The sequence below is a fragment of the Pan troglodytes genome, chromosome 1, assembly GCF_028858775.2.
Source record: "Pan troglodytes isolate AG18354 chromosome 1, NHGRI_mPanTro3-v2.0_pri, whole genome shotgun sequence".
NCBI lineage: Eukaryota > Metazoa > Chordata > Mammalia > Primates > Hominidae > Pan > Pan troglodytes.
In genome coordinates this window covers 2,565,253-2,591,535 of record NC_072398.2, presented here as the reverse complement: position 1 = coordinate 2,591,535, position 26,283 = coordinate 2,565,253, and the positions used below count along the sequence as shown (strand labels likewise).

General features: G+C 41.9%; 1 protein-coding gene across 2 annotated transcripts; it reads right to left on the bottom strand.

Annotated features, from left to right (window-relative positions):
- Positions 1-259: 259 nt before the first annotated feature.
- On the bottom strand, positions 260-26,283 carry TFB2M (transcription factor B2, mitochondrial). 2 transcript variants are annotated; one of them, XM_001139400.5, is made up of 8 exons: positions 25,980-26,283; positions 24,507-24,595; positions 17,520-17,673; positions 16,712-16,860; positions 11,362-11,451; positions 8,597-8,659; positions 4,541-4,701; positions 260-901 (listed from the first exon to the last, which is right to left on the bottom strand). In XM_001139400.5, the coding sequence occupies exons 1-8, from the start codon at positions 26,281-26,283 to the stop codon at positions 730-732; spliced, it is 1,182 nt and encodes a 393-aa protein (XP_001139400.1). In that variant the 3' UTR covers positions 260-729. The 2 variants fall into 2 exon arrangements, with proteins under 2 accessions (XP_001139400.1, XP_063646089.1); XM_063790019.1 differs by lacking the exons at positions 16,712-16,860; positions 17,520-17,673.

The following is a 26,283-nucleotide window of genomic DNA, read 5'->3' as shown; positions in this document are numbered from 1 at the left end:
GGGATTACAGGCGTGAGCCGCTGTGCCTGGCCAAGAAAATATTCTTAATTCCATTTAGGGTCACATAAATTCCATTTAGGTTCATATCCAACTTCAGATGAATTTTCTTGATAGAACAAATGTGCAGACTTTTCAGTAATACAGACTGAATTATTCACCAAAACTATATTGACGCTACATGACAGAACTAAAAAGGAGTAAATTAGGGTCAGTTTAATGTTTCATTAGGTATTTAGAGACCAAAAGAAACCACAAAATCTTCTTATTTAAAATATTTTAATTTCTAAAAAGCTTAAATCATATTAAAATTTAAATAATTTCATTGTACAGTACTTGACAATACATTTCAACAAACTGAAAGGCAAATCAGTAAATCAGTTTTGCTTACTTTCTAAGCTTAATAATGTACAGACTCTTGCTCTTCAAGAAGACGCAAAAATCAGCAACAGTACAAGTGAAATATTTAAATAGGAATCTGAAACAAAACGAATTCAATCTGATCAAATCCACAATTAACTGAAGTTTTCATTTTATTCAATTGTGAATAAAATAGCAGACACTGTTTCATCCAATAAGCCAATGATATCAGCTTAGGAGAAATGATCTGCCTGGCTTGTGCGAAACAAGAACAGTTACCTTCTGCTGAAAGGATGTGAGTTTTCAAATTTGGTTTTCATGTCATAGTTTCCAAATAAATGAACCGCTCCACCAAAAACGACAGTCTAGTTGCTACCTATCTTCCAGGGTTTCATCATACAGCCATTTATAAGCACAATCTTTGGAACGCTCTATAGTTTCAAAAAGTGTTTTGAAGTCTTGAGGGTGCATGTTAACTACTTTCTCATCCTCCTGTTTTCCTATTTGCATCAATATATCTCTCGCATCAAGTGGAGTCAATGAACTGCAAAAGAAATACAAAGTAAATGTACTTAATTCTTTCTCATGCATCTATCAGTTCACGGTGACAGAAATGGCTTCTAAGTTGAATTTAAAATGTCTAACTTAGGCATACAGAGTGCTATAACGGACACGGGAGAATCAGCAGGGAAGAGGATGGGAGGAGGGTGAGGGATAAAAAGCTACGTACTGGGTACAATGTACACTATTTGGGCGATGGGTACACTAAAAGCCCAGACTTCAACAATCCATCCATGAAACCAAAAAATCACTTGTATTCCTAAGGCTATTGAAATAAGGAGAAAAAAAAAAGCCTAACTTATTATATATAAGCAATCTTATTTAGTTTAAGAGCTTCCAGTAACTTTATGTTTATTTCTAAAGTTTCATAGCTAACCTATAATGAAAATATTAATAGCAGGTTTAGGCTTTCACATACTCTAATCAATTTTTACACCGAATTCTAGTTTAATCACTGCCGTTTAAAAAAATTATTATGCCTACCTCTTTCATCCTTTTCCTTTCTGCAAAAAATATTCTTAACTTCTTTTGGTTCATGTCAAAGTTCAGTAACTACAAACAGCAGAAGTTGCTGTTTGGCAGTTTACAAAGAGGGAATCATTTTTCACATTTTGATGTAACCATCATTGGTAAATACATTATAAAGCCGCGAACTTCCTTATACAGTCATGCATTGCTTAATGATGGAGGTATGTCCTGAGAAATGCACTGTTAGGTGATTTCATTGTTGCTTGAACATCTTACAGAGTACTTAACCAAAACCTATGTGATATAGCCTATTACAGACTTAGGATATATGGCATAGCCTATTGCTCCAAGGATACAAACCTGCACAGCATGTTACTGTACTGAATACTGTAGGCAACTGTAACACAATGGTAAGTAATAGAAAAGATACAGTAAAAGATACAGCATCATTATAATCTTATGGGACCACTATTGTACATTTGGTCCACTACTGACTGAAACGAGGTATAACGAACACGCCTCATTATGAGGTATTATATATATAAGGTATATTATATAATATATATACAATATATAATCAATGAGGGATATTATATACCATAATATGAGGTATATAACTGTGTATCAGCTTAGCAACAAACCATCAATAAGCCTCCAACAACAACAATTGTAAAAAAATATTTTGGGCTGGGTGTGGTGGCTCCTACCTGTTATCCCAGCACTTTGGGAGGCTAGGTGGGAGGATCATTTGAGCCCAAGAGTTCAAGACTATCCTGAGCAACATAGTGAGACCCCATCTCTACAAAAATCGTAAAAAGTTAGCTGGGCATAGTGGTGGGCGTAGTAGTCCCAGCTACTCAGGGAAGAGGCTGAGGCAGGATCACTTGAGCAAGGGGTTTGTGGTTGCAGTGAGCTATGATTGTGCCATTGTACTCCAGACTGGGCAACAGAGTGAGACTCTCTGTCTGTTCAATTCCAGTACTTTTTGATATTGAATAGAATCTTGGTAACATGTTTCTAGTCCACTGAGATTACCAGGAGCATTTTTAATATTTTGCACTATGATTTACAACATTTATTCCTTATTTCCCTATTTTCTTGATATTTTCATTCAAAATAGCCACAAGGTGGCAAGATGAAAAATAATAGATTGCCTTTTATTAGTCTATTGCCTTTTACTAGTCTATTACCACTTTTTTTTTTTTTTTAGAGATAGAGTCTTGCTCTGTCACCCAGGCTCATCTCAAAGTCTTGTTGGCGCTCTCTGCCTCCCAATTTTTTTTTTTTAGAGACAAGGTCAGCTTGCTCTGTGCCCCACACTGCAGTGCAGTGGTGAGTTTATGGCTCACTACAGCCTCCAATCCCCGGCCTCAAGTGATCCTCCCACCTTGGCCTCACAAAAATGCTCGGATTACAGGCATGAACCACTGCACCCAGGCTATTGCCACTTTTAACATTTATTTTTAGATAAATATTGTCTAGTCAACAGCTCATTCAGAGTTAAATATTAAATGATCAAATTTGTTAAAATAATTATTTTAACATTTTACCCATCCTCTGGCGAGACTTTGAATGACTATGGGCTGCTGATTACAAGGCATAATGCACAACTTACAGGGACGTATGCATCAGCCCTACATACAAATTACTTGGATTTATGTACAAATTACACAGATGGCTGGGCGCGGGAGCTCATGCCTGTAACCCCAACACTACTTACAGAGGTGTATGCATCATCCCTACATACAAATTACATAGATGGCCAGGCGCAGTGGCTCATGATGGTAACCCGAGCTGTACTTACAGAAGTGTGTGCATCAGCCCTACACACAAATTACATGGATTTATGTACAAATTATACAGATGGCTGGGCGCGGGAGCTCATGCCTGTAACCCCAACACTACTTACAGAGATGTATGCATCATCCCTACATACAAATTACATGGATGGCCAGGTGCAGTGGCTCATGCTGGTAACCTGAGCTGTACTTACAGAAGTGTGTGCATCAGCCCTACACACAAATTACATGGATGGCCAGGCATGGTGGCTCCCGCCTGTAACCCCAGCACTACTTACAGAGGTGTGTGCATCAGCCCTACATACAAATTACATGGATGGCCAGGTGCAGTGGCTCATGCTGGTAACCCGAGCTGTACTTACAGAAGTGTGTGCATCAGCCCTACATACAAATTACATGGATGGCCAGGCATGGTGGCTCCCGCCTGTAACCCCAGCACTACTTACAGAGGTGTGTGCATCAGCCCTACATACAAATTACATGGATGGCCAGGTGCAGTGGCTCATGCCTGTAACCCCAGCACTTTGGGAGGCCAAGCAGGGTGGATTGCTTGAGGCCAGGAATTTGAGACCAGCCTGGGCAACGTGGCAAAACCCCATCTCTACAAAAATTGGCATACAATTTATAAACACAAAATATAAATATAAAAATTTTATATTTTTACAAATATAAAAATTAGCCGGGCGTGGTGGTGCATGCTTGTAGTCCCAGCTACTCAGGAGGCTGAGGTGGGAGGATCACTTGAGCCTGGGAGGACAAGGCTGCAGTGAGCTGAGACTGTGCCACCGCACTTCAGCCTGGACAACACAGCGAGACCCTGTCTCTAACAACAACAAAAAAATGTTTTTCACTTATATAGACATAAAGCAAGTAGTGTTACTTACAAGCTATTATTTTTACAAAGCTTTGGGTAAAAACAAAATTTGATCCAGAGCAAGGGAACCAGGGTGGTATAATTATCTATCCCTACTCTGGTTAAGCAACAGAACCACTGAAGACAAGCAATGAGAGGTAAGTGTGGGCATGCCTCCAGTAATGCTGATTTCTCTCCACCCCACTAGTGGTAGGCAGCTAGTGCTTCCTGTAAGATAAAGGTGAGCCTATATTCTCAAAAAGATTAAACAACCTGGGCATTTTTTCAAAGAAGGAAAAATAAATGAAACTCAATGAGAGATTATGGGAAAAATATATTTTCCTCAAAATGTACACCAGGGAGAACAAATTATTTTGAAGAAATATGAGGGAAAACATGGTACCTCACTCTGTCAATCAAGATATAAAAGTAGATCTCTAGCATGAAAGAATAATTTGTGCATCGTTGCTACTTTATACTTGCTTTTACTCTTTTCACTCACCGTAAGTGGTCTATTACAGTGGCGCTGCGCCTCCCGAAACAGTGCTTTAACAAGTGAAAAAATATATTATAGTTCATAGGTGTTAAGTTCTTGGTAAATAAATTCTGACGAGGAGTCATTTGAATAAGATACAGCTTTTGTTGTAATTGGTCTAATAATTCCTGGAGAGAAGAAAAAATGAATTGCATTAGTCACAAAACATTGCCAGAGTAAGACATTGCTCGCTTCTTCCTTCAAGCTATCTGCTGAAAGACACAATCACCACAGGCCCTGAGTGTCTTCACATTCTCTTTTTTTTTCTTTGAGATAGAGTCTCACTCTGTCGCCCAGGCTGGAGTACAATGGCGTGATCTCCACTCACTGAAAGCTCCATCTCCCGGGTTCAAGTGATTCTCCTGCCTCAGCCTCCCGAGTAGCTGGGACTACAGGCACCCACCACCACGCCTCGGTAATTTTTGTATTTTTAGTAGAGATGGGGTTTCACCGTGTTAGCCAGGATGGTCTCGATCTCCTGACCTTGTGATCCGCCCGCCTTGGCCTCCCCAAAGTGCTGGGATTACAGGCGTGAGCCACCGTGCCCGGCCCACATTTTCTTATTGTGTACACCAAGAACACAAAGCCCTAATTGGTCTTTACCAATGAATTGGGCCATTTCTCAGAGTTATTTGCGATGAGTAACCTTGAGGGAGGAGATAACGTCTCTCTCCAGGACAAAGAGCAGGCTTGTGGCTGGGTGCAGTGGCTCATGCCCATGATCCCAGCACTTTGGGAGGCCAAGGCGTGGATCACTTGAGGTCAGGAGTTCAAGACCAGCCTGGACAACGTGGCAAAACCCCATCTCTATAAAAAATAAATTAGCTGGGTGTGGCAGTGTGTCCCTGTAGTCCCAGCTACTCGGGAGGCTGAGGTGGGAGGATGGCTTGAGCCCAGGAGGTGGAGGCTGAGAGCATGCCACTGCACTCAAGGCTGGTTGACAGAGCCAGGCCTTGTCTTAAAAAAACAAAAGGGTAGGCTTGCTTAATGTTTGCTATGAAAAAGGAGGATTCATTGGGAGGCTGAGGTGGGCAGATCGCTTGAGCCCAGGAGTTCAAGACTAGCCTGGACAACATGGCGAAACCCTGTGTCTACAAACAGTACAAAAATTGGCAGGGTATGGTGGTGCATGCCTGTAGCCCCAGCTACTTAGGAGGCTCAGATGGGAGGATGCTTGAGACTGCTGCATGGAGTTTGCAGTGAGCCGAGATTACGCCATTGCACTCCAGCCCGGGTGACAGAGCAAGACCCTGACTCGAAAAAAAAAAAAGACCTAGATTCCCCCAGCTCTGTACTTCTCAGCTGCAAAGCAAGTCCACTAAATGCAAGGCACCCAACTGAGCCACCTCACATCACTCCATGGGAAGAGAGGCACAGAACATCCTCTGTCTGATCCAGGAGTCTTAGGCCAACATCCGAGAAACAGTAACATTTATTAACATGTAAGTAGGGTAAAATCAAATCCCAGACATGAGGCCGGGTTGCTCACACCTACAATCCAACACTTTGGGAGGCCAAGGCGGGAGGATCGCTGGAGCCCAAGAGTTAGCGACCAGCCTGGGCAACACAGGGAGACTCCTTCTTTACAAACAAACAAACTAGCTGGGCGTGGGATGCACATCTGTGGTCCCAGCTACTTGGGAGGTTGAGGTGGGAGGATCACTTGAGTCCCGGGAGTTTGAGGCTGCAGTAAGCCGTGATTATGCCACTGCACTCCAGCCTGGGAGAAGAGTGAGACACTGTCTTTTAAAAAAAGAAAAAAAAAAAAAAGAAAAAAAAATAGGCTGGGCGTGGCTGCTCACGCCTGTAATCCCAGCACTTTGGGAAGCCAAGGTAGGCGGATCACCTGAGGTCAGGAGTTTGAGACCAGCCTGGCCAACATGGTTGAAACCCCATCTTTACTAAAAATACAAAAATTAGCCCTGCGTGGTGGAGCATGCCTGTAATCCCAGCATTTGGGAGGGCGAGGCAGGAGAAACACTTGAACTCGGGAGGTAGGGGTTGCAATGAGCCAAGATCATGCCATCGCACTCCAGCCTGGGTGACAGAATGAGACTTTGCCTCAAAAAAATAAGTAAATAAAAAACAAAAAAAGGAAAACAAAAAACCCAAACATGGCATTAACCATTAACATATATTGAGTCCTTGCTATATTCAAGATAAAACATCACCATCGGATCCAAAGAACAAAAAAAGTTATTGACTAAAATTTTTAATCGGACATTTAAAAAGTAGGTCTCAAACAAAACTTGGATAGAAATGACAGGCCCTAAAAACCTGCTAAATGTCTCAAACTGCTTCCATAGCAATATGAGCACCTTGATAGCAAAGATACATGTGAAATATCTAAAATAAATTCTGTCATAAAATATGACATTTGCTTATTTCATCTTCATCCCTAAAAGTTTATATATGTATATATACACACACACACACACACACACACACACACACACACACACACTTTTTTTTTTTTTTTTGAGACAAAGTCTCACTCTGTTATCCAGGTTGGAGTGCAATGGCATAGTCTCAGCTCACTGCAAACTCTGCCTCCCAGCTTCAACTGATTCTCCCACCTCAGCCTCCTGAGTAGCTGGGACTACAGGCGCACGCCACCACACCCAGCTAATTCTTGTATTTTTAGTAGAGATGGGGTTTCAGCACGTTGGCCAGGCTGGTCTCAGACTCTTGACCTCGTGATCCACCCACCTCGGCCTCCCAAAGTGCTGGGATTACAGGTGTGAGCCACCACGTCCGGCCAAGTTTATATTTTTAAGTTGGCCAAAAAAACTTAAGCTTTTCAGCTTCTTGCTGAAAAACTGAGAAAGTATATTATATACAGGATTGTTCATTTGTGGAATATTTGGATAAGTCCCCAATAGTATCCAAATGTACTGTATTAGACAAAATGTATTATTCCTATTCTGTTTTTTGGGACTACATAAATATGCTGTATAAATAGTCAAACAGAACTAAAAGCACAATGATGACTGATCACTCTAAAATCACAACATTGAAAGAAAACTGGTAATTTTCTTTTTCCTTTAGTGGCAAGTGTGAGAAAAAAACATAAGTAAGCAAACAAACAAGACCTTCAGACTAAGCTGTTATGCTGAGATTAGGCCATTGATAGCATTTAATTCGTTTTTTTTTTTTAAGCCCCAAACCTTAAAGACAGGCATCTAATTCTAAAGTGAAACTTCTGAATTGAGTCAAAAAATTGTTTTGTGAAACTTTAGCTACTTTATTAGAATTTCACAACTAGCCCTGAGATAAACTAAATGGAGGACTATAACATTGTCACTTTGGTTCTTACATACAAAGATTAAAAAATGAACAAAAATAAAGGCCTAACTCCTGGGTAAAAATCAAGAAGTACCTATCAGTGAATTCAACCATGTAATAAGAGTAGTAATATCACAATTTTTTTTTTTTTTTTTTTTGAGACAGAGTCTCGCTCTGTCGTCAGGCTAGAGTGCAGTGGCACGATCTTGGCTCACTGCAACCTCTGTCTGCCAGGTTCAAGTGATTCTTCTGCTTCAGCATCCTGAATAGCTGGAACTACAGGCATGCGCCACCACACCCAGCTAAGATTTGTATTTTTAATAGAGGCGGGTTTTCACCATGTTGGCCAGGGTGGTCCCGATCTCTTGACCTTGAATATCACAAATTTCTAATCGATTAATACGTCATAAAATTTTGTTTCTAATTAATCTAATTAGATAAATATTAAAATTATTTTATTTTCCAAATTTGAAATGTACCTTCATTTCAAAAGAGATAAGAAGAGAACTCAGATTCTGTTTTTAAGCCTATTACTATGCTAGCATCCATTGTATAACAGCTGATAAAACTCTTCCAAAATACTTTTGATCCATTAAAAGTAGTAAGATATGTTTAAAGAATGTTTCTAGATATTTTAAAATTAAAAAGTTAAATACAGACTACCAAATAGTCCTAAAAAAAAAAATAAAAAATATGTCACGTAGGGAGAAAAAGGAAAAGGTATTATTTTATTCTTACCCTACGCTTTGGGTTTTCCAGCGGCCCTTTTCGGGTGTATATATCAAATGATGACCAAGGCTCCTGGGGAAGAAAAACAAAGCAAAACAACATCTTTTATTTCTCTTTGGTCAAAGTGCCCCAAATTATTACTTCCTTAAAAAACACCTTGCCTAAATAAGAGAATGGTCAGTCTAATGGGATTTAAGAGAAACATGTTATAGCTAAATAATACACATCTCTCTCCTTAATTTTTTTAAAGAGGAGGAGGATCAAAAGTCTACCCAAATACTAGTACCTCTTTTCCTTATTAAACATGACTTCGCCTGTTATGCAATTACGCAAATAAGTATTTGTTATAATTTTTACCACTCAATATTTCCATATCACAGTCAGAATCAGCAGTTTAAGGGATATTAGATTAATGCTGAGGATTTCTTTTTGCCCTACTTCAGTGGAAAAGCCTATTAATCAAACTATGTGAATATGTTAGAACATATATGGAAATAAACAAATAAAGATACTAGTGTCGACCAGGTGCTATGGTTCATGCCTATAACCCCAGCACTTTAGGAGGCCAAAGTGGGAGGGTTGCTTGAGCCTGGGAGCTGGAGTTTGCAGTAAGCCACTGTACTCCAGCCTGGGAAACAGAGTGAGACCCTATCCAAAAACAACAATAACAAAAACCTAGTGTCAATTTTAAAATGGATCACTATTTTTCGGTATCTATCTTTTGTAATAGAATTTTGTGCATAAGGCAATTTTGAGAGATGATCCGGTCAGGCACAGTGGCTCACGCCTGTAATCCCAGCAATCTGGGAGGCTGAGGGAGGAGGACCACTTGAGGTCAGGGGTTCGAGGCCAGCCTGGGCAGCACGGTGAAACCCTGTGTCTTCAACAAATGCAAGGCCAGCCTGGGCAGCATGGTGAAACCCTGTCTCTTCAACAAATGCAAGGCCAGCCTGGGCAGCACGGTGAAACCCTGTCTCTTCAACAAATACAAAAATTAGCTGGGTGTGGTGGTGTATGCCTGCAGTCCCAGCTCTTTGGGAGGCTGAGGCGGGAGGATTGCTTAAGCCTGGGAGGCGGAGGTTGCAGTGAGCCGGGATTGTGCTGGTGCACTCCAACCTGGGCTGACAGAGTGAGATCGTGTCTCAAAATAAAAAACCGACCCACCTGAAAAAGTATTCTCTATTAAAAAAACGATACATACCCATAACCACATTAAATTCCAAAATAAGAGTGGGTTAAAATAGATCTGACATAGGCTTAAAAGACTAAACAATATTGAACACAAGGTCTGAAAGGCTACTGTCAAATAACAATTTATTATTAACTACAGGGGCAATGAGAGTGACTAAAACATATAATTGTGGCCAAATTGTGAAATTCCTAGCAGTTCCAGGAATGTCACTTTAAGTGGGGGAAGAAAAGCACCATCAGCCGTGCACAATGAGTACTGCCACTTCCCACACGCCTGGTCGAGCCTCAACAGCTTTCCCCTCATCAAGGACAGTGGAGGAAAACCTGCAAGACACTGGGAATTGACTTCAACAACTTACTCTACAGATGTAGACACACAGTGGAGCAAGTGCTGAGAAATGTTAGGTCCAGAAAGACCTTTCCTTTCTGGAGTTTAGTAAATGGCAAAACCTAACACGGGACCTTTGAAAGCAAATACTAAGGGAACAAGAAGACGAAAACATTCTGCCAGCTAAAGTCCTCAGAGGGCCTCTCTGAAGAAACTAGCTGAAAGCTACCAGGACAGAAGACTTGAGATGAAAGTCAACAGAATGAGACAAGATCAGTGGGTAAGGAAGAATTTTAGAGAAACCAAGAACTATAGTACTGAGAGTACAATATACAGTGCAGGCAGAAAGCAGAATCAGTGATGTGAAGACTAAGTGTGAAGAGATTCTGGGAATGGAGAAAAATGATGAGAGCATGACAGACACCAAAGACAAGGATCAGAGATCCAACCTAAGAACCTCAAATGTTTTTGAGGGGAAAAAAAAAGAATTGGAACAAAAGCTAAAATCAAATGAGATAACATTCCTGAGCTTAAAAAAAAAATACAGCAAGGTGCAGACTGAAGACCTCAGCATATTTTCAGGCGGAAGCAGTGACAAGAACACGTGAAGATCCACATTGCAAATATTTAAAAATTAGAGCCAGGGCCAGGCGCAGCGGCTCACGCCTATAATCCCAGCACTTTAAGAGGCTGAGGCAGGTAGGTCACCTGAGGTCAGGAGCTCAAGGCCATACTGGCCAATGTGGTGAAACCTGTCTCTACTGAAAATACAAAAATTAGCAAGGTGTGGCGGTGCACGCCTGTAGTCCCAGCTACTCGGGAGGCCGAGGCAGGGGAATTGCTTGAATACAGGATGTAGAGGTTGCAGTGAGCCGAGATCGAACCACTGCACCCCAGCCTGGGTGACTTGAGTGAGACTCCATCTCAAAAAATAAAAAAATAAAAATTAGAGCCAGGTGCAGTGGGTCATGCCTGTAATCCCAGTGATCTGGGAGGCTAAGGCAGAAGGATCACTTGAGGCCAGGAGTTCAAGACCAGGCTGGGCAATATTCTTAAACATTTTAAAACTTAGCCAGGCATGGTGGCGCCTGGCTGTAGTCCCAGCTACTCCAGAGGCTAAGGTGAGAGGATCACTTGAGTCCAGTAGTTCAAGGCTGCAGCAAGCTATGATTGTGCCACTGCACTCCAGCCTGGGCAACATAATGAGACCCTGTCGCTAAAGAAAACCGTTTTTAAACAGAAGGATTTTACTCACCATGTGCAGAACCTTAATCTCACAAGCTAATTGCCAGATAACACTTAATACATGATACAAGTCTGGATTTCCGGGATCTGCCATTAGTTTCTAGTAAAAGGAAAATAAAAATTACATGTTATACACATCTAGAATCAATTAAAAACAAATGCTGACTCTTAATAGGACTATCTTAATGGCATCTAGACATTAAAGAAAAGAAAACTAGAATTAGATGCAAAAAGCTGGGTGCAGCGGTGCACGCCTGTAGTCCCAGCTACTCGAAAGGCTGAGGCAAGGGGACTGCTTGAGCCCAGGAATTTGGGCGTTCCGTGTGAGATGACCGTGCCTGTGAACAGCCACAGCACTCCAGCAGGGGCAACGGCAGGGCATGCGGGGTCACGCTTGTAATTCCAGCACTTTGGGAGGCCAAGGTGGGAGGACTGCTTGAGCCTAGAAGTTCAAGACCAGCCTGGGCAACATAGTGAGACCGCATCTCTTAAAAAACAACAACACACAAGTGTTAAGGCTGACTTGAAAGGACGAGGTTACCTCAACAAATGGGAAGGCACTCCGCAGACAAGAAACCACACGTGAAAAGGTCCACGGCAAAAGAGGCATGGGCCACTGGAATACAACCCTAGCAGCAGGAATCTACCACAGTACTTCCTACTTTTCTCCTTGTCTTTCCTTTGTTTAATAGTGTATGCACAGCCCCAAGGTCCTGAGGCCCCCGCTGTCTTTCCATGGCTAGCAAATATGTATTTACTAAATGGGTCTGGGGGAGCAAATCATCCCTTCATTTTTTGCCCCACTATCCTAATCCATAGCAATACAAAAAAGCATTATAAAAATCTTAATCTTATTTGAGTCTTAATAGTACTATCTTAATAGCACCTAGAAATTTAAGCAGAGAAAACTAGAATTAGATACAAAAAGCTGGGTGCAGTGGTGTGCACATGTAGTCCCAGCTACTCGAAAGGCTGAGGCAAGGGGACTGCTTGAGTCTAGGAGTTTGGGGGTTCAGTGTGAGATGACCGTGCCTGTGAAAGGCCATAGCACTCCAGCATGGGCAACACAGCAAGACAAACAAGCATTTCCCGTCAAACTGGATTAACAGATCAATAACATGAAACATTCTGGGCAGAAAAGAAAGATGACACTCATAGCGAGATCAAGGTTGTCAGGAAGACCTTCCATTACAGAGAATTGAACTAGAGTCTCAAATCTTAGGCTCGGTGTAATGGCTCACAACTGTAATCCTAGCACTTTGGGAGGCCGAGGCAGGAGAATCACTTGAAGACAGGAGTTCAAGACCACCCTGAACAACACAGCATGACCCTGTCACTACAAAAATAAACTACCTGGGTGTGGTGGTGTGCACAGGTGGTCCCAGCTACAGGGAGGCTGAGGCAGGAGTGTCACTTGAGCCCAGGAGTTTGAGGCTGCAGTGAGCTATGAACATACCACGACATTCAAGCCTGGGCAACAGAGCAAGACCCTGTCTCTAAAAAAATTTCTTTTAATGTTTTAAAGTTAAAAAAAAAATTATAAAACCCCTTAAATATTAAAAAAAAATCCTGTTAAAACTAATAAATTCAGCTGAGTATGGTAGCTCACACCTGTAATCCCAGCATTTTGGGAGGCCGAGGGAGGAGGATCACTTAAGCCCAGGTGTTTGAGACCAGCCTGGGCAACAAAGTGAGACACTGTCTCTATTTAAAAACAAAGGGGGGGGGGAAACCTGGCTGGGCGCTGTGGCTCATACCTGTAATCCCAGCACTTTGGGAGGCTGAGGCAGGCGGATCATGAGGTCACCAGTTTGAGACTAGCCTGACCAACATGGTGAAACCCCATCTATACTAAAAATACAAAAAAAGTAGCTGGGCGTGGTGGCGCGTGCCTGTAATCCCAGCTATTCAGGAGGCTGAGGCAGGAGAATCACTTAAACTGGGAGGCGGAGGTTGCAGTGAGCCGGGATTGCACCACTGCACTCCAGCCTGGGTGACAGAGCGAGACTCCGTCTAAAAAAAAGCAAAACAAAACAAAAAACCTAATAAATTCAGCAAAGCTGCAGGATACAAAAATCAGTTGCATTTTTATGCACTACCAACGGAAAATTCGAAAAACAATTCCATTTACAATAGCACCAAAAGTAACTTAAAAGCTAGTAATTAAAAACACAAATAAATGGAGGCCAGGCACAGTGGCTCACACCTGCAATCCCAGCACCTCGGGAGACTGAGGTAGAAGGATCACTTGAACCCAGAAGTTCAAGACCAGCCTGAGCAACGTGGTAAAACCATCTCTACAAAAAAGACAATAATCAGCCAGGCACGGGGGTGCACGCCTGTAGTCGCACCTACTGGGGAGGTTGAGGTGGAAGCATCACCTGAGCCTGGGAGGTCAAGGCTTCAGTGAGCTGTGATCCTGCCACTGCACTCCAGCCTGGGTGACAGAGTGAGACCCTGTGTCAAACAAAAATGAAAACGACAACAACAACAAAACCCACAAATAAATGGAAAGACATTTCATGTTCGTGGATTGGAAGATTTAATATTGAATACTGTTAAGATGCCACTACCACCCAAAGCAATCTCCAGATTCAACGCAATCCCTAGGAAAATCCTAACGCGTTTTGGAGAAACAGAAAAATCCAGCCTAAAATCCATATAGAATCTCGAGGAAACTCAAATAGCCTAAACAATCATTAAAAAGCATAAATTTGGATGAATCAGCCCTGATTTCAAAACTTACCAAGGTAACAGTAGTAACACAGTGTTGTCTTGGCCTAAGGACAAATATTTAGATCAATAGAATACAATAGAGCCCAGAAATAAACGCGTACACATATGGTCAAATCATTTCTGAAACCAACGCCAAAGCCATTTAATGGCGGTAAAGAACAGTCTTTCCACAAACGGTGCTGGGAAAACTAGATCAAAGAATGAAGCTGGACACTGAAACCATAAACAAAATTTACTGAAAATGGATCAAAGACCTAAACAAGAGCCAAAACTATAAAACTCTTAGAAGAAAACACAAGGAAACCTTCACAACACTGGATTTGGCAATGATCTATTAGCTACGACACAGGTCCCCAATCGCCGGGCCACGAACTGATACCAGTCCGTGTCCTGTTAGAAACTGGGCCACACAGCAGGAAGTGAGCGGCAGGTGAACAGGCGAGGCGTCATCGGTATTTATAGCCGCTCCCCACCGTTCACATCACCGCCTGAGCTCCACCTCCTCTCAGATCAGCAGCCGCCTTAGATTCTCATAGGAACGCAATCCCTACTGCGCATGCGAAGGATCTGGGTTGCAAGGGCCTTATGAGAATCTAATCCCGATGATCTGTCACTATCTCCTGTCACCCGCAAGTAGGACCATCTAGTTTCAGGAAAACTAGCTCAGTGTTCCCACTGATTCTACATTACGGTGAGTTGTATAATTATTTCATTATATATTACAATGTAATAATAATAGAAATAAAGTGCACAATAAATGCGATGCACTTGAATCATCCTGAAACCATCCCGCCGCCATCCACGTAAAAACTGTCTTCCACAAAACTGGTCCCTGGTGCCAAAGATGTTGCGGACCACTGAGCTACGTATGACACCAAAGGCACAGGCAACAAAAGAGAAAAAGAGACAAAGTTGACTTCATCAAAATGAAAAACTTTGGGCATCAAAGGACACAACTAACAGGGTTAAAAGGCAACCCATAGAATGGGAGAAAATATTTGTAAATCATGTATGATAAGAGATTAATATCCAGAATATATAAAGAACTCTTAAAACTCAGCAACAAACAACCCATTAAAAATGGGCAAATGTCTTGAACAGACATTTCTTAAAAGATATACAGTCAGTAAGTACATAAAAATATATTCAACATGACTAATTATTAGGAAAATGCAAATCAAAAGCATGATGAAATACCACTTCATACCATTAGGAGAGGTATTACCAAAAACCCAGAAAACGACTCTCAGTAATGCTGTGGAGAAATCGGAACCCTTGTGCACTGCTGGTAGGAATATCAAATGGTGCATCCACGACGGATAACAAACAGTATGGCAGTTCCTCAAAAAACTAAAAATAGACTGGGTACAGTGGCTCATGCCTGTAGTCCCAACACTTTGGGAGGCTGAGGCAGGAGGACTGCTTGAGTCCCAGAGTTGGAGGCCAGCCTGAGCAACATGGCAAGACCCTATCGCTACAAAAAGCTGGGCCTGGTGGTGTGTGGCTGCAGTCCCAGCTTGGGGGCTGAGGCGGGAAGATCACTTGAGCCCAGGAGGTCCAGGTTGCAGAGAGCTGTGATCATGTCACTACACTCCAGCCTGGGCAACAGGGCAAGACCCTGTCTCAAAAAACAAACAAACAATCAAACAAAAAACAAAAAACCCACAAAAAACTAAAAATAGAATTACTATATGATCCAGCAATTCTACTTCTAGCTGTACACTCAAAGGACTTGAAGAGATATTGGTAAACTCATGTTCATTGCAGCATTATTCCCAACAGCCAAAAGGTAAAAGCAACCAAATGTCATTGATACATCAACACACAAACTGTAGTATATATATACAATAGACTTTTTTTTTTGAGACAAAGTCTTGCTCTGTTGCCCAGGCTGGAGTGCAGGGGCATGATCTGGGCTTATAGCAACCTCCTCCTCCCAGGTTCAAGTGATTCTCCTGTTTTAGCCTCCCAAGTAGCTGGGATTACAGGCATGCACCACCACGCCTGGCTAATTTTTGTATTTTTAGTAGAAACAGGGTTTTGCCATGTTAGCCAAGCTGGTCTCGAACTCCTGACCTCAAGCGATCAGCATGCCTTGGCCTCCCAAAGTGCTGGGATTACAGGAGTGAGCCACCGTGCCCGGCCAGAATGGAATATTATTCAGCCTTAAAGAGGAATGAAATTCTGACACATGCTATAACATTGATGAACCTTGAAAACATAATGCTAAGTGAAATATGCCAGACACAAAGAAATATTGTAGAGTAAACTTACATGAGGTAAAGAGAATAGTCTAATTCATAGAGACAGAAAGAATAATGATTACTAGGGGACGCAGGAAGAGGGAAACGAGAGTTTGTGTTTAATGAGTACAGAGTTTTGGTATGGGATGATGAAAGGTTTTGGAGACAGATGATGGTAACGGCTGTACAATGGGAATGCACTTAAAACCACTCAACTGTACACTGAAAAAGCAACCTGAGCATAAGACTGCTCTGCAGAATTTAAAAACAATCTTAGACCCTCAAATGTCATGAGCCCTAAATTGAAATCGCACAGATTAAGAGTACTCAGAGAAAAATTACAGACTCAGAACAAAAAATAGGTATTTGTTAATAACATACCTGGAATTCTTTTTCACCAATAAACATATTTACTTCTATTCGTCCAAATTTATATATAGAAGTACAGGAATACAAGTCATATGCGAGTTTCCAAAGTGCCCTTTTCTCACCTCTACTTGGGAACATTCCAATTACTTTTAAAGGGATGTCTGTTAGGAATATAAGCAAAAAGATTTGAATAAAGTTCTTAGCATTTTGTCCTATGTCCATATTTTTTTGAGACAAACTAAGTTAACAAACTATATTAATTTCAAGTTTATTTCAATTAAAACTAAGCCTCAATATCTTTCCTTGGCATGGAACTTGGCTTTTGGGGAAATAAACTGGGTACCTGTGTCCAGGTGAGGTAAATGCCATATTCAGAGTCAGAGCATCTGCTCATAAACTGTATTAATATAATATAAATTATACACAAATTCGGCGGGGTACGGTGGCTCACACCTGTAATCCTAGCACTTTGGGAGGTCGAGGCGGGCAGATCACTTGAGGGCAGGAGTTTGAGACCAGCCTGGCCAACATGGTGAAACCCCGTCTCTACCAAAAATACAAAAAAATAACCAGGTGTGGTGACACACACTTGTAATCCCAGCTACTAGGGAGGCTGAAGCAGGAGAATCACATGAACCTGGAGGCAGAGGGTCAGTGAACCAGGATCGCGCCACTGCACTCCAGCCTGGGTGACAGAGTGAGACTCCATCTCAGAAAACAAACAAATAAATAAAACACAAATTTCATCAACAAATCAGTTATACTGCTAGAGAAACCTGGCAAATTCTAGGTATTTGCTTTAGTAAATTCCAAAAATGACCTGCTGTCCAAGGAACTGCTTCTATTCCCAAATTCTTAAAGAGCCCTCGAGAAGACATAGCAGGTGGTTTTATTACTCCACCACTTCTAGGATCTAGTTTAAAGAAGTCACAGTGAATCACTCGTAGTTTTCCATCCAGATTTTTTCCTAAGGACTAAAGAGAGACAAAGATAACACGTTAAAAATTTTCAGCATTAAGTATACTTTGCAACAATTCAAAAAACTCTACTTCAAAAAACCATAATAAAATGTAAAAATAAAAATAATTCAATTACCTGGGGTTTTTTTGTTTTGTTTTGTTTTGTTTTTGAGAGACAGAGTCTCGCTCTGTTGCCAGGCTGGAGTGCAGTGGCGCCATTTCGGCTCACTGCAACCTCCGCCTCCTGGGTTCAAGCGATCCTGTGCCAGCCTCCCAAGTAGCTGGGACTACAGGTGTGTGCCACCACACCCAGCCAGTTTTTTGTATTTTTAGTAGAGATGGGGTTTCACCATGTTGGCCAGGAGAGCCTCAATCTCTTGACCTCATGATACGTCCACCTTAGCCTCCCAAAGTGCTGGGATTACAGGCGTGAGCCACCACGCCCGGCTGAATTACCTTTTTACAAAAAATATTTCTACCTCCATAACTATGTAAAGAAAATATTACTAACATACCCAAAATTTAACAGAGGAAGTAAAAATCAATCAATACCTGAAAAGTGGCAAAAGTACAATATTACCAAGAAAAAGCCCCCCAAACAGAAATAAACTATCATAAATTTTTCTTTTATCTGTTTACTTTTTTTTTCTTTTTTTGAGACAAGCTGTCAACCAGGCAGGAGTGCAGTGGCGCAATCTCAGCTGACTGCAGCCTTGACCTCCTGGGCTTAAGTGATCCTTCCACCTCAGTCCCACAAGCAGCTAGGACTACAGGTGCATACCATCACGCCCCACCAATTTTTGGATTTTTTGTAGCAACAGGGTTTTGCCATGTTGCCCAGGTTGGTCTCAAACTCCTGAGCTCAAGAGATCTGCCCACCTTGACCTCCCAAAGTGCTGGGATTACAGGTGTGAGCCACTGCACCCGGCCCCACTTACTTTCTTTATCATAATGGCTTCAGCTATTCAAAAGCTTTTCACGCCACCCCTGCCTGCTTAGTAGTGGCTACCTGAAGCACTGGGCAAAGATTCTGACACCATGATTGGCCTCTTATAGAGAACTGTGAGCCATCTGCTTTGGTCATGGGAAGAAAAAATGAAAGATGTTTCACAGTAAAGAAAAACAATTAAAATATAAAAGTGAAAGGCAGATGGATTCAAGAGAATATCTTTCTTCTAGGGGAATCTAGTCAGCTATCCACCAAATAAATGAACTTAGCTCATCTCCATAATTTTCATTTACTTTTTCTAAAGACAGAAGCAACTATACACCTTGTTTGCTGGAAGAGGTCTAATGTATCTCAGTCTTCTCACTGCTCTGATTTGCTCATCTTGCAGTAGTACTAGAGACCTTCATAGTTAGGGCAAGAATCAGTTATAGACTCCATAAACTTAATTTGAAGTTACAGAAAAAAAAAATCAGTAAGAAGGCATTATGTTTTTAATGTGTACACTGATGTTTCTGTGCACAGAAAATTCTATTAATATTTATTAAGGTTGGAAATGATGTAACTTAAAGTTATTAATGCAAACACCTATTTTTTCTTAAGCATTTGTATTCAACCTGTATTATCCTATTTCTAAATCTAGTAAAATACTTTTTCTTCTTATTTTTTATGGAGATGAGTCTCACTATGTCCCCAGGCTGGTCTCCAACTCCTGGCCTTAAGTGATGCTCCTGTCTCAGCCTCCTAAGTGTCTGGGATTACAGGTGTGTGATACCGTCTCCAGCTCAAAAATCTAGTAAATTTTGGCCGGGTGCAGTGGCTCACACGTGTAATCCCAGCACTTTGGGAGGCCAAAGAGGGCGGATCACCCAAGGTCAGGAGTTTGAGATGAGCACGGGCAACATGGTGAAACCCTGTCTCTACTAAAAATACAAAAGTAAGCCAGGGGTGGTGGCACACCCCTGTAACTCCAGCTATTGGGGAGGTGAAGTGGGAGAAATCGCTTGAACCCAGGAGGCAGGGGTTGCAGAGAGCTGAGATTGCACCACTGCACTCTAGTCAGGGTGACAGAGTGAGACTCCATCTCCAAAGTAAATAAACAAACAAATCTAGTACATTTTAACAATCACTTTCAAGGGGAAGTTTTTAAAAGACTAGAGGAAGGGGAAGACTGGGGGTGGAAATCATATACATTTGGTCACATTAATTTCGAGATGCCTACTATGTGATCTAGGTAGAGGTGCCAGGTAGGAAGCTGCAGACCTGAATAAGGTGCTCAGTGGAGTGGTCCAGGCTGACGATCTAAATGTGTGGGAATTTGGCTTGTTGAAGGTAATTTAAGTCAGGGGTCTACACTAGGGAGAAACAGAGGACTAGCCCTGAAGGTAGAGTATGTCCAAAGTCTAATGACAAGAAACTGAGAATACAACTAACGAGGAAAACCACAAGAGTGTGGTGTCATGGAAGCTAAAAGAAAGAGTACCTACCTAATGCATATGATTGTCAGTCAACACGCATGGCAAGGTTGTCTAACCTGTGGCCTGAGGGCCGCATACAGCCCAGGACGGCTTTGAATGCGGCCCAACACAAATTTGTCATCTTTCTTAAAACATTATGAGATGTATGCATGGACTTTTTTTTTTTTAAGCTCATCAGCTACTGTTCGTATTACTGTATTTTATGTATGGCCCAGACAGTTGATGTTTCAGGGTGGCCTAGGGAAACCAAAAGATTGGACACCCCTGATATAGCATTAACATAATCTTTCAAGTTATCAAAAAGGCAGTTTAATCTTTGTAATTAAGGAAAGCTAAACAGCACAGGTGTGGTGGCTCATGCTTGTAGTCCCAGGAGTTTGAGACCAGCCTGGACAACATGACAAAACGCTGTCTCTATTAATAATACAAAAAATCAGCCAGGTGTTGGGGCGTGTGTCTGTAATCCCAGTTGCTTGGGAGGCTGAGGTGGGAGAATCACCTGAGCCTGGGAAGTTGAGACTGTAGTGAGCTGTGATTGCAGCACTGCACTCCAGCCTGGGCAATGGGAGTGAGACCCTGTCTCAAAAAAGAAAAAGAAAATGTATAAACAATGAACACTTTATGGCTTCAATACACTTGTATGTTCTGAGAGGGCACCGTACATTCTTGCTTTAGCACTTGTCAGTTAACACTCAACAATTCAAACATGATAATAATCAAAGCTTCAGGATAAATAATTCAATTCATACAACAGATCACATTTAAAAATTCAACTGGATTGCATTAGGATTCAAAAACAGAACGGGAAAAGAACAGAGAAAAGGCAAGTAACCCTTGAGTTTCTACTAGTCATTAAGTTAGGTACTTAAGTTAGTCATTAAGTTTGTCTCATTTACTGGGTGCAGTGGGTCAAGCCTGTAATCCTAGCACTTTGGAGGCTGAGGCGGGCGGATCACGAGGTCAGGAGTTCCAGACCAGTCTGGCCAACATGGTAAAACCACGTCTCTACTAAAAATACAAAAAATTCGTCGGTCGTGGTGGCGGTCGCCTGTAATCCCAGCTATCACCACTGAAACTCCTTTCAGTTTTCAGGAACAAACTTTAGGTGGCCAGAAGCATTATCCGCTAAGCGCAGCACTTTAAGTCCCTGACTCAGAGCCACAAGAGTTCTGCTTACCTATTGTTACTTCTCTTTTCACTCTGGCAAACAGATTAATTCACACAAAATTTTATTTGAATGGCTTTTCAATTTATCATAACAATGGTTACTAAAAAGTGAGAGAATATGTACTAAGGGTTGAGTACAAGTCAGTGCTAGTAGAAAATAAGAGCCTTAATAGAGAAAAAACTAGTTCTAATCAAAGACTGGATTTAGTCAATGATGTTTATATTTTTAGCTGACATTTATAGCTTCAGAAACATTTTGTTATTGATATTCCTATCATAATTATTGTTTCAAAAATTCTCTAGTCCCTAACCTTCCTTTTTTCATTAAACAATTGTTTTAAAATTAAACTGTTATCTTGAAGGTTTTTTTTTTCTTTTGAGACTGAGTTTTGCTCCTGTAGCCCAGGCTGGAGTGTAATGGCATGATCTCGGCTCACTGCAACCTCCACCTACCGGGTTCAAGTGATTCTCCTGCCTCAGCCTCCCAAGTAACTGGGATTACAGGCATGAAGCACCACGCCCAGCTAATTTTTTGTATTTTTAGTAGAGATGGGGTTTCACTATGTTGGCCAGGCTGGTCTTGAACTCCTGACCTCAAGTGATCTGCCCGCCTTGGCCTCCCAAAGTGCTGGGATTACAGGCATGGGCCTCGGTCCTCAGCCTTGAAGATTTGTAGAAAAAAGCAACTACTGTGTTACAGAATAACAAACTTTAAATAGAAACAAAGACATTTTAATACAATCTTAATTACTTTGTGAATATGTAGATTAACCTTTAAATATAGGCTTTTTTTTTTTTCCCTCAAATCAGGATAAAAGTTATCTTCTCATTTTTAATTTCCAAGTTGAAACTACAGATGACTATGCTTACTGAATCACATTTCAGGATCTTAAATCTTCGGACAATTATGTGTTTTTTCTTCACATTTTTGGAACTCCCTCAGATTTAACATCAATTAAATAACCTAGCTAAAACCTTGAACTGTTTTCAAAACAGTAAGTGGTAGAATAACAATAATTTCATACTCATAGTTTTAAAAGAATTAAACAACTGGATTTGACAGACATTTTCACAATTTTTTGTTGTCATGCAATTTTGGATACAGCCATTCTGCATGGTTTCACAAAGTTGGCATAGAGAAATATAAGTTTCCTAAATTGAAACGGAAGATTATAAAAGAGGGAAGGAGAATGAGAGTAAGAGACTGGTTAAAGACCCAAAGGATTTCCACTTCTTCATTGTTACGTAAATGTGTCTGCTTTTTAAGAAGCACAATCACCGAAAAATCTATTTGGATGATGCCTTCACTCTATGCAACTGTATCTGACTACAGGCTGAGCATCCTTAATCCAAAAATTCTGAAATGCTCCAAAATGTGAAACTTTTTGAGTGTCAACATGATGCCAAAAGTGGAAAATTCCACACCCGACCTTCTGTGACAGGCTTGCAGTGAAAATGCAGGTATACAACACGAAGATGAGGTCAGTCTATAAAAATCGAAGGGAGTTATCTAAGACAAAAACCATTGTTAATAAGGCGATGACTCCATAGGGAACTTTTTTTTTTTTTTTTGAGACAAAGAGTGTAGCTCAGTCGCCCAGGCTGCAGTGCAGTGGTGTGATCTCAGCTCACTGCAATCTCTGAGTCCTGGGTTCAAGCGATTCTCCTGCCTCAGCCTCCCGAGTAGCTGGGACTACAGGCATGCATCACCACGCCCGGCTAATTTTTGTATTTTTAGTAGAGACAGGGTTTCACCATGTTGGTCAGGACGGTCTCAATCTCTTAACCTAGTGATCCGCCCGCCTCTGCCTCCCAAAGTGCTGGGATTACAGGTGTGAGCCACTGCGCCCGGCCCACAGGAAACGTTTTTAAAAGCCAGCCGGCAGAATGTCTCCTTAGCCTTAACGCACCCGCTTCTTGGTCCCTCAGCTGCTTCTGATGTTTCTTCTTAAGAAAAAATAAAATGTGGTATACAGTAACCTTTCAATGAAAACACAGCATCCCAGGAGACTGAAAGCCTGCCGCTGTGTGTTTCCACTGTTCAACAGCTGACACAGGGATTCTGATGCTGCTGCTGCTGTGCTGCTTAGTTTCTCTGAACACACTTTTTTTTTTTTTTTTTTTACTGTACTAATGGTATGTCATTTTTTCTACTGTTAAGCACTCATGTGTGAATAAGTGTAAGAAAATGATGGCTTATCAGAAGCATATAAATTCAGAGTCAGGAGCTAGGCATGGTGGCTCACGCCTGTAATCCCAGCACTTTGGGAGGCCAAGGTGGGTGGATCACCTGAGGTCAGCAGTTCAAGACCAGCCTGGCCAACATGGTGAAACCCCGTCTCTACTAAAAATACAAAAGTCAGCTGGGCATAGTGGCGGGCGCCTGTAATCCCAGCTACTTGGGAGGCTGAGGCAGGAGAATCGCTTAAACTTGGGAGGCAGTGGTTACAGTGAGCCGAGATCACACCATTGCACTCCAGCCTGGGTGACAAGAGAGAAACTCCATCTCAAAAAAAAAAAAAAAAAAAAGTCAGGGATGATGACGATGTCAAACAAGGAGATTGTTCACATGGGTGGGTGACATAGTGACACCTTTGCTTTCTGATGGTCCAATGTATACAAATTTTGTTTAATGCACAAAATTATTTAAAATATTATACAGAATTGCCTTTAGGCCTTATGAATAAGATGTATATGGAACAAAAAAGGAATTTTTAGACTCGGGTCCCATCCCCAAGATATCTCATTATGTATATGCAAATATTGCAAAATATGAAAAAATTTGAAATCCAAAACAGTTGTGTTCCCAAGCATTTCAGATAAAAGATACTTAATTTGTATGCCAACCTTTCTTGCCTTTGAAACCCTAAATATAGAGGTTACACAGATCCATTAATCTAATATTAGCACTTATTCCAATTAGATTCCAAGCTCACAGAAGAAAGGAGCACAGCGCAGCTTAGTAGAAATGGGGAAACAAGCCTAGGGATGCCAGTTATACGCTTTGTTCAAAGTCACCCAACTAGGCTGTAGCCGACCTAGAACTAGCAAACAAGTCTTAGAACTCCTCATGTTTCAGCCATTCAACAGCACTGAATATTAACTGTGTTCTAGTCTTTGGGAATAAACAAGATATTTCAGAGATGGCTCCCTAAAAGATATTCTATTTAAAACACTGTGTGCTTAATTCTATTTCCTTAAACCACTCACAGATAGTTGAACAAACAATAACATACGTTGAGAAACTAAAAATATACCTCCAAATGTGGAATAAAAGTTTTGTCACTTTCGAGCGCAACCACTTTGGCACCAGCTTCAAGTAATGCCTGAGTCAGGATTCCAGGACCTGGCACATTAACAGAACGAAAAGTTTATTTGCACAAGAAACAACATAATCTCTTTCAATACCAAACTTTCATTAGATGTTTCACACGTTATTACCTGGTTTTTAAATCTGACAGCATCCGCAAAGTAGATGTCACTCTCCTTTTTACATATAAGGAAACAGGAGATTATATATACTTATTTGACTCCAGCATCAAAAGTGGTGCAGCTTGGCTTTGAAATCATTGTCAGTGACTGCAAAACCTGCACTCTTTTTTTTGAGACGAAGTCTCACTCTGTCACCCAGGCTGGAGTGCAGTGGGGCAATCTCGGCTCACTGCAACCTCTACCTCCTGGGTTCAAGCGATTCTCCTGCCTCAGCCTCCCGAGTAGCTGGGATTACAGGCGCCCGCCACCACGCCCGGCTAATTTTTGTATTTTAAGCAGAGACGGAGTTTCACCATGTTGGCCAGGCTGGTCTGGAACTCCTGACCTCAAGGGAACCACTCGCCTCGGCCTCTGAAAGTGCTGGATTACAGGCGTGAGCCACCGCACCAGGTCAAAACTTGCACTCTTCATCACCATGATTCACTACCTCTTAGAAGAAAAAAATCACAGCAAAATAGATTGCCTCTAGCCTATCACTTTCTCACGGACTACACGGATGCTTTAACCATCAAAGAGATTGTCAAGCCTAAACAGAACTGACTCCCTGTGATATGAAATGGTGCTTTAAAAATTATCATTCAAAAAGCCTATAAATCTTGTGTTCTTAGCATCCTGCTATGGTCTATAGGGAATGCACGGAAGAATAAGATAACATCATTTTTTCAGCTGGCAGAGGCTTGCAACTCTTTTGGGGAGATAAGATCTAAGAGCATGTTTTATCAAAATATTGTATAAAGTGCAAGCTGCTACAGAAATATTTTGTGGTGTCATTAACGATACAGACTCTACGCTTATGTAGTGGGCAATCTCTCCAACTAAGGAGCTTCAAAGAAAGACCCGTATCTGGACGGGCGCAGTGGCTCACGCCTCTAATCCCAGCATTTTGGGAGACCTAGGCGGGAGGATCACGAGGTCAAGAGATCGAGACCATCCTGGCCAACACGGCGAAACCCCGTCTCTAGTAAAAATAAGAAAATTAGCTGGGCGTGGCGGCGCGCGCCTGTAGTTCTTGCTACTCGGGAGGCTGAGGCAGGAGAATCGCCTGAACCCGGGACGCGGAGGTTGCAGGGAGCCGAGATCGCCCCGCTGCACTCCAGCCTGGCAACACAGCGAGACTCCGTCTCAAAGCAAAAGAACAACAAAAAAACCCCCCAGTATCTAAAATAGCACCCCGAGGAGGGTCAATACGTTTGAATAAATGATGAACATCCAAGAAAATGCAATTCAGCCGGACTCACCTGGATTGCACTCCAGGAGTAGGTGTGGAGGTCTACTTGGTTTTCCCAAATAGATTTGCGCCAGGGTCTCCGCCAATCTCCGATCGGTTACGTAACGCTTAAAGTCTAAGCTGGCCTTCCTTGGCGGATTCCTGAAATCCGGTTCGGGCCACAGCTGCGGAGAGGAGTCAGACAGCCCACAGTGGTTCCTCGCCGGCAAATGCTTTCGCGTCGCCGCTTCAGACCCTAAAATGCAAAAGCGACCAGCGCCCGCCAAGGCGGAGAGCCTCAGCCGCCGAGGAAGCCCGACCACTGGGATCCACAT

Bases quoted from the DNA above. Each gene is read 5' to 3' on its own strand.
- TFB2M (XM_001139400.5), bottom strand. From the start codon at position 26,283: ATGTGGATCCCAGTGGTCGGGCTTCCTCGGCGGCTGAGGCTCTCCGCC. The intron at 16,861-17,519 runs GTCATTTTTGGA...TATTCCTAACAG, and splicing joins AGCAGTTCCTTGGACAGCAG to ACATCCCTTTAAAAGTAATT. The intron at 11,452-16,711 runs GTATGTTATTAA...TCCTTTTACTAG, and splicing joins TTGGTGAAAAAGAATTCCAG to AAACTAATGGCAGATCCCGG.